Source organism: Pseudopodoces humilis, chromosome 7 (assembly GCF_049639895.1).
Source record: "Pseudopodoces humilis isolate 2021_Gansu_Grassland_sample_001 chromosome 7, ASM4963989v1, whole genome shotgun sequence".
Lineage (NCBI taxonomy): Eukaryota > Metazoa > Chordata > Aves > Passeriformes > Paridae > Pseudopodoces > Pseudopodoces humilis.
The window spans coordinates 33,708,260-33,721,445 of record NC_142206.1 but is presented as its reverse complement, the minus strand read 5'-3'; the positions used below and the strand labels follow the sequence as shown (position 1 = coordinate 33,721,445).

Below are 13,186 nucleotides of genomic sequence, written 5' to 3'. Positions count from 1 at the left end.
GAGCAAAGGTCACAGCGGGCTCCCGAGGACAGCGTCCAAATCCCTCTCAGGCACTGACACACTTGGGACAACAGCTCTGCGGAGCCTGTTCTGGCGTTTCACCACTGAAAAAAACAGTTTCTCTTTGAGCAGCCGTGCAAAGCTGCAGATTCAGCCGTGCAAAGGTGCAGATTTTTAGCAGAGGCGTTGGGCTTCAGCATTCAGATGAACTGGCCTGGCACTCTTGGTGCAACTCCTTTAAAGCCTCACATCACATAGTTAAAAGTGACAAGGAAGAGTGAGGATTTTTCTAACACCTTTTGCAGTAGATTGACTTTATAGTTTATTTATATAATCTGCTTTGCTGAAGTTTGGAAGTCTTGGTTCGAGCTACCAGATCATAAAATACTACCTTCCCAATAAACCTTTTGTCAAAGGTGCTTACATGGCTTGGGAGTACAAATTCCACCCAGTCAAAATACAAATTGTGTTCCCAGTCACTTTGGTCATTTTGAAAGATGTATGTGGGGCTTGGTAAAGGCAACAGATGGTATTTCACTACCATGTCACATTGTTGAGATGCAGCTGACACCTGGGTACAATGTAAGGCTTGCTCTCACCTTGCCTTGTATCTATGAAACTTTACAGCTTGTATTTCTAAATATATCTGATGCCAATGGGACCAGGTGCAAGTTTCAGCATTTTTTTTTTCTGCGTGTAGTCTCACTTATGATCTTCATCTTGGAATTCTAAGGTCCTTAGTCATGAATGCAAGAGAAGAGCTCACATGGATCTTTCCCTTCATTGAACATACACCGAACATTTTAAGACAGTATCAGGGAGAGAGAGAAGAAAATAAATTAAAAAAATAGGAATAGGAACCCAAAGAGGGGGAAAGAAAGGAAGGAAAAGAAACACAGTTGTAACAGAAGAAGAGAATCAAAGGGATACAATGTCTGATGATAGAAGACAAAGTTTTCTCAATCCTCCTGCCCTGTTTGCAGTTAACTCCTCAGCTTCTGTGGAGAAGTAATATTCTAAAAATCTCAGTAGTATTAAACCCACTGCTTTCTAGTTTTGAGGATACAGAGAAAACCATGGCAATGAAGGAGTAGCCCCAAAGTCAAAGTATACCCATGCTACACACAGCTCCGTAGTGCAGAGATGGAAGGATCCAGGCAGAATCTGAACAGTAACCCTGTAGCTGTACAGGAGACAAGCCTGGGCTATGCTCTGGGCTCCTGGGCCAATCTGCAGCTGCAATAGCATCCCCACCCATCATGAAGTCTGCTATGTGGACCAGAAAGCAAGTGAAAACTCTGTATTGTATTTTAAAAAAAGTCCCTGTCACAACTCACAACTCAAAATTATCCTGAACCACGGGCATGAAGAGCACTGGGAATGTTCTCCTTTCCCACAATGCGTGCCATGTACAGGATACCTTCCTGTATACCTGCCTACAAAAGAATCTTCAGAACAATGTAATCCATACCCATTACTGTTGTCCTCATTTTACAGGACAGAAGAGAACATAAATATATAACTTGTAACTGTTGCAAGGTTCTGCCAACATCAGAATGTAAGAGTTCTGAGGACTCTGCTCACACCTTTGATCTCTGTTTACACCAGAAAGTAATTTTTTTCCCTTGAAATAAGTATGTTAAAAAACCAATATTTTAAATAGAATTAGGCATTCCAACTAAATGTTTTAAAAGATGTAAATTGCACTAAGTTCTGCAACAGAAAAACGTCCAGGGTTCAGTGCTTTAGGGTAATTCCAGGAAAAAAATTAATCAGACCAGAAAAATCTGACCTTTTCAACAGAAAAGAAATACTTTTTTGGCGGGGCAGGGGAGATACAACCATGACAAAAAAAAAACAAAACCCAAATCAAACCAAGCAACCAACAACAACAACAACAAAAAAAACCCACCCCACCAAAAAATCCAACCCCAAAACCATTTAAAGTGTTTTACTTTCATTCAAATAGAAAATAAAATACTCTGGCAGTTGTAAGATGGAATTGAAGTCCTTTGGCCAGCTCTTTTTGTCTCTTGAAATCATGTAGAAAAATGTAGCCACCCCTGATATATATACATATTAGGGTGGGCACTCAGTGTTTGAAATACAGTGTATTGGATTGCTCACAGCACATTAAGAATGCTCAGCAATGTGCAGTTTTAGGGTTGCACTTTATGCTGTAAGACACATGGTGCTGTTAGCAATCCTTTTTCTCCCACTAAGCACACATTACTTCAGTTTTCTAGTTGAGCATACACCTAAATGACTTTTTACCTTTTTTTTTTAAGAGGGCCATAAATTGTCATCAAAGACGGGGGTCTCAAATCAGCTGTTATTTAAAGACTATCTGCTTATTCTCAAAATCCCATGTCATCCTTACATCAATACCCTTTAAAGAAAAGCAGAAATTTGGGCAATATAAACCTACAAACCCAATTAAAAAAGCATTACATGCAGTTTTCATGTGATGGTAGTGTGGGGTTTTTTAAACAAAAATTCTGTCTTGTGGGGGTTTTATGTGACCTTTCTTAATTTTCCTAGCTTGTTTTCAAAGATGATTTTTTTTTCTGATAAGAAATAGTGGCAGCTGCCTCTGCTTTGATATACCCTCTCTTTCGCTTCCTTTACAGAGGGCTGATCCACCTGTTCATTAAAAAGGGGGAAACCCAACTTTGGGGAGTGCCTGTCAAGTAGGAAAGTTGCATAGTGATGTGACTCTGCCTGTGTGTGAGAGACAATCAAATAAAATCCAGAGCTGAAAAACTAATTCACTGTATGTAGCATAGAAGAAAAATCATGCTGAAGTCCTGAGCTAACTCACATAATGCTTTCAGGAATCAGAAAAATGACACTGTCAAAACACAACATTAGTTTTCAGAAGCCTCCAGGCAAAATTTTATTTATTTAAAGTTAGCTCCTATTTTAATAACAAAAAAGTGGCAGCATATTCTACATCAAAGAAAAAACTTTTCCTAATGTTTCCATTCCTCTTGTGAAGTACTGGAGTTGAAGCAGTGGAGCTGTCTTTCTCTAAATAATTACATGAGTGGCAGGATCTCAACCTGAGAAAGCTTTTTGTCTGCACTGGGGACTGTAGCATAAAGAGAATCACATTTGGCTTGCCTAATCTGAGCTGCAATACGAGATACTCAGACTTTCAGTGTTTAAATACTTAGTTTTATACAAGATCCATAATAATGAAGATGAGTCCTGAATCAACATCTTGGTACACTGTAGCACCTTGATCAAGGAACACAGACGAGAAGCACATTTATGGGCTGCAGCTCTCCAGTCAAGACCTATTAACCACATTCCTTGTGGCAGTACCCAGGAGAAATGTCCCTTAACGTGGTGCACAGCTGGTGGCTTCTCTTACATATTACCCTCATTTCAGGCATCCTCGCCTTCAGACCACACCAAAGCATGCTGTTAGAGTAGTCAAAGCATTTACCGTGTTAAAGGGATGAGACATGCATTTTAAAGTTCACTTCTGGCTCTCTTTCCTGGCAACTCTATTTATACCTCTTTGTTCTTCATTCATTAATCTTTTATAGTAAGAACTAGTAGTAGTGAGAAGGCAGTCCAGGGTCCTTTCCTTCAAAGACATCCCATAAATAAAGAATAAACCCCTTAGGTCCCTAGACCTGTTGTTTGCCTTTTTAGCTTGACTTCCCCACCAGTTCCTAGTAATACCATTCCTTTGGCAACAACTTCTTTGTGTTTCCTTTCTATTATTTCATGTCCTTTAACACCTCCTTCTTTGAACCTTAACAGATCCAACTCTGGAGCTGTGGTAATTTGGTTCAGTTACAAAAGGCTCTACATTTGCATGTATCTGGGTCTTGCTGCAGAAGGGTTGGGTATGTGTGGGAGTAGGATTGAACTTTGTTGCAACGAGATAACTCTTACATCTGAGAAACGTATTTCTTCCTTCTGGGCCTCTGGTCTCTTATAAGCAACAAAATAAACTAATGTCAAGGCAGCTCCCAACAAACCCAGGGGAATCAGTGAAGGGGAAGTAATGCTTGCATGAGCTTGCACCCCCAATGCAATGGTTTCAACTTCTAGCTCAGACAAATTATGTCTTGTGGAGTGAGGAAATGGCAATAATGAGATGTATGGAGGGTGTTATGGTAAGGCAGTAGTGTCAACAGCTGCCAGTAGCAGGAATTGCAGAAAGACAATAGAGACAGAGCACAGAAGAGAGATTTCCCCCCTCTATCATGGCAAAATCTAAAGCAGAACAAATCTTCTCATGAGTAACAGAAAGTAATAACTCTGGCTGCCAGGTGATGTGCCTTTGAGGTTTAAAACTGCTTCTTCTGCCAAAGCAAATACCCCTCCTTGGGGGCTGTGGAGAGAGGGGGAGCTCTTCTCCCAGCAGCATAACCTGAGACCTGCCTACACTCATGCTGGGCAGGGGAAGCCCCCAACACGTGTGTGGCTGTCCCAGTGATGGACCAAGAACATTTTATGTGATGGACCTTTAAAGCACTTCAGGATCATCGGGGATGAATCATGCTGTAAAATGTATCATTAATGTTACTAGATGTATTATAGACTTCTGTGATCTGAGACTGCTGCAGGCAGTATGCTGGGAGAAAAGCTTTCCAGATTGTGCTCATGCAAATTTCTGTCTGTGATCACATTCGTTCTGGTTCCCACTACAACATTACTTTCACACTCATGTGTGCTGCTCACTCAGTCTAAACTTTTTGTTATTGCAGGTTGTATGACTACAACATAGCATCCCTTTGCTAACACATTTATAAGGGTGAGAAAACATACAAATATGGAAATAAAGGCACAAGAAATCTAATGGGTGTGCTTAAACTTTCCCGGAAAAGGGGTGGAGTTGGTCCTAACCTTTGTCTCCTTATTTGAACATCTACCCTAACAGGTTACTAGATCAGGGCGGCTGTCAGTTTTTTCATGGCATTTAGTTCAGCCTGTCTTTTTGTTTTGAACCATTTTTTTTATTGTGAACTGGGGACCTTTATAATTCAGAGAAGAATTTCTGAAAGCTAGGAAAAGCAAATGTGAAATCTGACCTATTTTGAGTCCATCCTGTTGTACTGTGGACAGTAAGTCTCATCAGCCCTGTTAAATCATACAAACAGCATTTTGAAATGATTTAGGATTGATACAGTCACAAAACAGACATATAATAGGAGATGGAGGATGAGCAGACATATCCAACAAATGTTTTTTAAACACTGCAAGTGAAATGGAGAGCCAAGGTAATGGCAAGGAGTCCTAGGGCCAGTGACATAACCTGTGCCAAGAGCCTCAGAACAACCAGACTGTTTGGGAATGTAGGGAAAAAACAGGCAGTGCTCTAAAAAATGATAAAAGCACGAAATTACAGGCAAATCCTAGTCATGAATTAATCCAACAGAAGTCAAATCCAAGAAATTTTGAGCAGTGAATCATCAGTAAAAGGGCACTTGCATGTAACATATGAGTTCAATTCACAGGTACCCAGTCAGTTTTTTAAAATTAAAATTTAAAATAGGTCAAAAATATTCAGTGTTCAGATGAAAGTTGAAAAAAAGAAGCTTTCAAAATCTCAAGTCTGTATTTTGAATGTTTGTCTAATACATCAACACAGGCTGGCTTGCCAGAAATATTAAAATACAAGTAAAAAGATCATAAATTAGTAAATTGTCAAGTATTCTTAATATGTATTCTCAATGCCAGACATTTATAACAGTAAAAGCAGGTTACTTAAGTAATAAGTGCCAGTTCGTACTCAGAGAGTTCAGATCAGTTTTACTTTAATACATAGAACAAACTAGATTTGCTTCAGGAAAGCCATCCTAAAAGAAATAACAAAGATTTAACTTGGACACATGAAAAGTTTCTGTATTTTAGGATTTCAGCGTTCATTTAGAGAACTATTACACCATGCAGTAGAAATATTTTATTAAACCAATGCACTCATTTATTTGAAATAAATTTTTTGTTCTGTCAGAGTCACTGTATTTTGATAGACTAGACTCTGCACGTAGACAGGAGATAATGGATTGAACAGGATGTCCTTGAAGGAGAAGAGCTGCTTCAGATTACCTCCCTAATACTCAGGAGACATCCTGCTTCCAGTACTAATCAGACTTCTGAAGGCTAAGAAGAAAGATGCACCCATGCTATCTGCTGTAACAAATCAGCTCCTGAATTACCTAACTGTAAAACTCACAGGGAAAAAATTAAATAATCTCTGCTTAAAATATCTCAATGTCATTTTAAAATCTATTTAGGAATATCAGCTCTGGTGCCTTTATAGCAGCTTAGCCATGTGCATTGTTAAGGCTCACTGATACTGTTGCCATCACTGGGTTTTGAAATGAGTACAGCACAAAGTTACTAAATCAGTTTTGGTCTTACAGAGACATTTGGTCATACTTTCAAGCAATTAAAGAAATTTATATACAGAGACTTTTAAAAGGAGGCAGGAGACAAAATTTTATGGGCAAAGAGAACTGTAACAGGACATAGATTATTTTTTGGGAAAAAAAAAAGGAAGCAGTGAAGATGTGCAAGACATATTCTAACACTTGTTAAGCAGAGAAACGAAAAATCAAAACTTTGGGTTACATTTTTAAAGACATTTTCTCCACCCATTACATAAGGGGTTCTGGAATAATGACATTTTGTGTCATAGTAAGTATACAAAACATTTTCCTGCAGGCTTAGTAAAAATCAGAGAAACAGAAGAATTTGTGTGCATGCAAGTCCTCAAAACCAGTGTCTTAGCACATATGGAATTTATAGTCTCAAGATTAAAATTTACTGGGGTAATCACTCCACTAAGCTTGCTGTGAAAAAAACCCAAACCAACACCACAAAATAACACAACCTCCCCCCCATATCTATAAATGTTGAGTATTGATGTCTTTCCCTCTTTTCACTAAACAATGTGGGTGTCTGTGTGTGTGTGTATGTCTGTACCCATCTCCCCAGGTCATATCATTGTCTACCACTTTGTTACAAAGAAAGTCAAAAAGAGCTCTGCTGAAACATCTTATTTGTAGTAGGAGCCAGTAATTCCAATGGAAATCCAGAATCTTAAGGTAGATAAAATGGTGCTATTTCTCTCTATTATAAGAGTCTTAGGCCTCTCTATGGCACACCACTTTACTCACCTACTTTGCATATCAATGTTGCACAAATGGCCTTGTTCATACTTAAAACAGTGTAGACTGAGCTTATAGTCATTCACACCACTCAGAAATTGTTTGAAGCCTCTCTAGGAGAAAAAGTCAGCAAACTGTTCTTTTTTATATATTCACAATTTAAACCTGTTGAAGTTCTATTTCTCTCAAAAAAAGGAAAAAGCTCGTTTTCAGTTGAGAGAAAAATAAAAGATCGCACTGTTTTTCAGACCAATGCATTCTGTCACCATTTCTCAGTGCAGCTCTACAGAGAAAAAAAGCAGGCTAGTTCGAGTCATGAATCTTGTAGGAAGACTTGCAGGAAAAGCTGGTTTCTTTAGGAGTGAATATCCTGCTACCTTAAAATATCCAGTACAGTACAAAAGCTAAGATCAATGTGTTTCATCTTTTTTAAACTCACAGTGAAAAAAACGACTGCTACAGGAGACACAGTGAAATTTATACCATCTATTTTGTTTCCATATGCATCAATGGAAAAATAAGCTTCATCCTTATCTTTGAAAGTACATATTCTCTTCTTCTCTTACAGTCCATTGTGTCTTGGCCCATGGACACTCCACACTGAGAGATATAAAATATTGGTATTTTCAGGGAGAAGTGAGAAAATGAGTTAGCCTTCTAAAAGAGTAGAATTCAAATAAACCAGGCACATCCAGGTATTAACAAGTCCTTTTCTGATCGTGGGAAAGGATCAAATATGTTTAAGTCTAACCTAAAAATGATCCTGAATACTAATCAACTAATGTATTGTTAACAGATTAATCTCTTTTTCATTAAGAAATCTAATACAAGCATTTATTCATACACTGTTATATAAAAAACTCGTTGCTTTGCTCCTTTCAAAAACATTTAAAGATCTGTGAAAAAAGTAATTCTTGCTAGAAGATGGCAGCTCTGCTATATTATTTGGAAGTAATAATAAGGGACAATAACATTTAACAGTTTCTAATTTCAAATGTTGATCAGCACAGTATGCTGGACATGTAGAAGTTCTAACAGAGAAAGATCCTCTTTAGTCTCTTGTTTTATATCAGGTGCTGCCAAGTGCATTTGTGATAGTGGGGAAGAAAATTGAACTGGAGTGCTAAGTCCACCTCATAGTCACCTCAATGTGAACATCCTGCCATAGAGTTTTGTGGAGGTATCTCAGCTATATGCTGGTGGAAGAGAAGCATAACTGGAGTGCTGGTCTCCTAGCTCCAGTGCTCACACTCTGGAAGAGAAACAGTGACAGTATATAGGCAAGGTAAAGGTTTGATACTTGTTCTTGAAGATATAATTGTGTAGCCTTTGTCTGAAAGTAAGATTCTTCTGCAGTGTGTTACTGCTTCAAGCAAAGTCCAAAAGACTTTCTTTTCCATACTGACCTTATGTAATGAGTAAAAGATCAGTGGCAATGGAATTGACAGAGCTTCACCTGTGTGTCTGAGCCTGTTTTAGTGAAAGCAGTGCAAAAACTCCTGTTGATTTTCTGGAGAAAACTGAAGCCTAGGGTCTATGATAGCTGTGAATACTGGTAGCTGGTAGTTACCTGAATGTTGGTAGCTCTTTAATAACAGCTGTCTACCAGATCTAAAACACAAAAATACCCCTGGATTAGAAACCAAGGTGGCAAATCCTACTGTCTGGCCAGCATTTCCATTATTTGTTCCAGTAAAATGTGCATCCTAAATACTACTCTGAATAATTCTTTCTGGGTGCTAGGAAATGGTTAAAATTGGCCACAAATATCATGAGTTTTCATGAGTTGGCCTGAAATGAATAAATTCAACCCTAGAATTGAAAGGAATCTAGTCTTTAAAACAGTATTGGGAGTAATATTCTAGTTTCACCTCCACCCAAATGATCTAAAGTTATATTTGGTGTGTTGTAACCAGAACTAAATATATCAAACAAAGAACCAATGTGTTCAGAACAACTGCATCTCCCAAAAGTCACCTGCTATAACCAGCAGACATCTTAAAACAAGTCAGAAAAAGTACATTATTTTTAAAAGAAAGCTTTATTCTTCATACAAACCTGACTCTGTCACATATCATGAGGCATCATGAACAAGGTAATATGACTTTGCTTAAATCAAAGCAATATTGCTTCATGAAAGTATCCAACAGAGTTAGCATCAACTCTTTCTTTGTCCTCTCCTGGATGGAATGGATGTGCGTTTGATATCACCTCATCTCCTTTAAATTGCTAGCTTAGCCAGCATGTTACATGAATAACATCTTTGTCAGGTAAATCCACCACAGGTACCAAAATCAGAGCTGGGGTCTTCTCTTCCAAATATTTTTCAAGGTATTCTTGCAGTCCTAAAATAGAAACAGAACAACTAGTGAATCCCCCTTGTCTTAATGTGTCCTATCTCTTAAGAATGATTTCTAAATACTTTTCTGAAAATTATTGTGGACTAGAAATTAACAAAAGGAAATTAAATGCAACTCTTAAATTTTCAATTCATACAGCAGGAAAATCTACCACCTCCTTTTTGACTCATTTGAGATTAACTTTAGATGTCTCCTAAGGCCAGAATTCAGCAAAACAGTTAAATGCTTATTTCTCAACCTTGAGTGAGTGTCTGTTGATTACAGATACAGAGAACTGAACCAGAGCAGGTAGTAAAAATACCAAGAGGCCAGCTGAAATTCAGTTCTTTGTCATTTTTGATATTTGGATGACCAGTACATAGTTGTCTATAAAGGAAACTCTTTTCTCAAGTCCCATTGTGGGACATCAATCAAAAGAAAAGTTAAAGTGGGTTATTTTTAAAAATATTATGAACTTGATTTCAATTTGTAATCAATGGATGCATGCCACCTTGAAGGCATAATGGGGGAAGTCCAGGAATGGCAATATGTATGACTGAATATCTGGAATTACAGTAAGATTCAAACTGCTAAAAATACAGAATATGGCTACAAGAAGCTCTAAAAGGACTGGTATGTGTGCAGAAGTTTGCAAATTTCAAAGTCCATTATGGGAACAGAACCAATAATTGAAAAGATCTAATTAGAATACAGAAGAAAAATAAAGAATGGAAAATTTAAACTTGGCATCAAGAGATGCTTGGTCATGCTCAGCCTCAGTGAACATGCTAGAAATCAAACCACCCAGAACCCTAAAGAAAACTACCAAAAATCTGCTGAATGACCCACAAAAGACAGTTTCCTAATGATAAGGTAGAACCTGCAAAGGTTCTTGTTTCAGTAACTTACTTCTGTCAGCAGCTTCTGGGATTATGGCAATTCTTTATAACACTAAGCAATCTTGGCTAGAAAGGGTGTAAAGAGGGCAGAACTTGCAGACTGTCAGAGCTTTTTTTTTTTGGCGTCACTGCCTGTGAAACTGCGAATAGGCAGTTCAGTCAAAGTGTTACCTCATCCAGGATAAAACAGGAATTTTGCAATTGTATTCACTGAAGCCAAAACTCCTCTCTTTTTATTTGGCAGCAGTAGAGTAAATTAATGTAATAATGGCAATGCTGCCTATAAAATATTGCAAAGACAGTACCAGTCTTCTGAAATTCTGCTGGCTTCCTTTTGTATTAGCATCATTGACATTGGAGGTGAAGACAGACAAGGGTGAGCCAAAGATCAACAGTCACCTCAAAGGTCAAAGGACTTCTTTATCTGGTGTGTAAAAAGGAACTAATTCTCTGTATTACAGATATTCAGCAGTGACCCAGTAATTAACTAACAACTAGCATTTTTCTTGAAAAACTTGACTTCAGAAAACTTTATGGCTATTCTGACTTAGAAGGCAATAAAGATAAGCCACCTCAAAATCACTGATTTCACCCTATTAATATTATATTTATTTTTTTCATCAATTAAAACTGTGAAAATACAATTTTAGTCTTTCCTTGTTTTATGCACAGGATTAAAAGCTGTGAAGCAGCGCTAAAAGCTACCAAAACAAGTCCAGATATTCCTTTTAAAGGGAGAATTTTAAAGTGGGGCTATCTGGAAATAGAACTTCATCCTTTGGAGAGTTTGAGGTGGCTAAAATAGCCATAAATATTTATGTTTGAATGTGCCCTAGTGGACTTGCTTGCCAACCAGGAAGAGCCACCTTTCCTAAAGACCAGTGCCTTTTCTGTTGCCAGTGCCTACATTCATAAATGAAATGTGGATGAAAATCTGGGACATATGCTTCTAAATATTTTACTGTATTTACAAATAAATTAGTTTGATATGAAAGCAGTGCAACTTAGATGTGCATACCTATACACTTACAAATTGTGGACAGAAGTCTGCTCATGCAAACTTTGCCTAAAAAGCAGAGACTGGGTCTTCTAAAACAGTAAAGTTGTACTCTAAGGTCTCACAGAAGACAATGCACAATTTGTAAATCTGTGGCAACCTATGCAATTATAGCAAACTAAAAGAATTGATAGCTATGCATTTGACTGCTATAATAAGTTACTCTAAATCTTCCAATACTAACTGTATATTTTTAATGAAGGGTGATTAATAAAGACAGTATTTATATTTTTTTACTCAAATATGCTTTTAGATAAATAAGAGTCATGGCCATGAGTGTTTTCTGAATACGTAACTCTTCGCTTGCATACAAAGATTTACAAAAATGTCCTTCCTTTTATGTTATGGAATGCTTTCTCAGTTGTGTGCCATACTTACAAAAGTTGATTTTAAAAGCAAAAACAAGTAAAGGACAAAGGGTTACAGTGAGTGTATTTGCTGAAGGTTTAATAGAGGCTATAGGTAACTGATGTCAGTCCTACAGTTTTTTAAACTGCCCTGATACAGAATGTTTAAGTACAAGTAAAAGCAGCTGTTTATCAAGTAGCAAACAATTGGTGTGCATTGTGGATGTTTTCATTTCCTGTGACAGTCCACACTAATTATGCTAGCCACGTTGCAGCACACTTGCAGTTTTATGGAGACCAGCCAGGGACTTCTAAAGTAACAGACGTCAACAGGGAAACACGAAGAAATTATCTCAAAAAAATTAAAGATGTTCCTCTAGGAAGCTGACACAGCTGACAGCCCAGCTGAGGTGCCTTTACACCAATGCATGCAGCATGTAAACAGGGAGAACTGGAAGACACCATGCTGCCTGAAAACTATGTCCTTGGTGCCATTAGAACACAGCTTAAGATGGGTCCATGGGATTCTCATGGGTTTTAACAAGCCCAAGTGCTGGTGCTGCACCTGGGTCAGAGCAGCCCCCGGTACCAGCACAGGCTGGGGATGGACAGATCAGAGCAGCCCTGCCCAGCAGGACTTGGGGGTGCTGCTGGGTGAGAGGCTGGGCATGACCCAGCCATGGGCACTGCCAGCCCAGAGAGCCAAACGTGTCCTGGGCTGCATCCAGAGCAGTGTGGGCAGCAGGGCAGGGAGGGGATTCTGCCCCTCTGCTCTGCTCTGCTGAGACCCCACCTGCAGTGCTGCACCAGCTCTGGGGTGCCAGCACAGCAAGGACATGGACCTGCTGGAGAGAGTCCAGAGGAGGGCCTTGAAGATGATCAGAGGGATGGAGAACCTCTCCTAAAAGGAAAGGTTGAGAGAATTGTGTTTGTTCAGCCTGGAAAGGAGAAAGCTTCAGTGTGACCTTACTGTGGCCTTCCAGTACCTAAGGGGACTCTACCAGAAAGATGGAGAGGGACTGTAGTGATAGGACAAGGGGGAAATGGCATCAAACTGAAAAAGAGTAGGTTTAGATTAGGTAGTAGGAGAAAATTCTTTACTGTGTGTGGTGAGGCCCTGGAACTGGTTGCCCAGAGAAACTGTGGATGCCCCAGTCCTGGGAGTGTTCCTGGCCAGGTTCGATGGAGCTCAGGGCAATCTGGTATAGTGAAACTTGTCCCTGCCCAAGGCAGGGGGTTTGGAACTGGATGATCTTTAAGGTCCCTTTCAGCCAAAACCATCCTATGATTTTATGATTGTAAGTACATGGAATTTGCTCAAAGCAGGTGAACTTCATCCTGCAAGATGGATCCCCCTGCTCCCAGATGATCCACAGAAATTTAGGGAGGAAGTTCCATATGAAGTGTCTTC

At 38.9% G+C, this 13,186-nt stretch overlaps 1 protein-coding gene across 1 annotated transcript in view; it reads right to left on the bottom strand.

Moving 5' to 3' along the window:
* Positions 1-9,201: 9,201 nt before the first annotated feature.
* The window catches only part of DPH6 (diphthamine biosynthesis 6), a 196,570-nt gene continuing 192,585 nt past the window's right edge, over positions 9,202-13,186 (bottom strand). Inside the window, exon 15 of the mRNA XM_014249736.2 lies at positions 9,202-9,478. Coding sequence (XP_014105211.1) covers positions 9,363-9,478 — 116 coding nt within the window. The 3' untranslated portion in view covers positions 9,202-9,362. The remainder of the gene's footprint in view (positions 9,479-13,186) is intronic.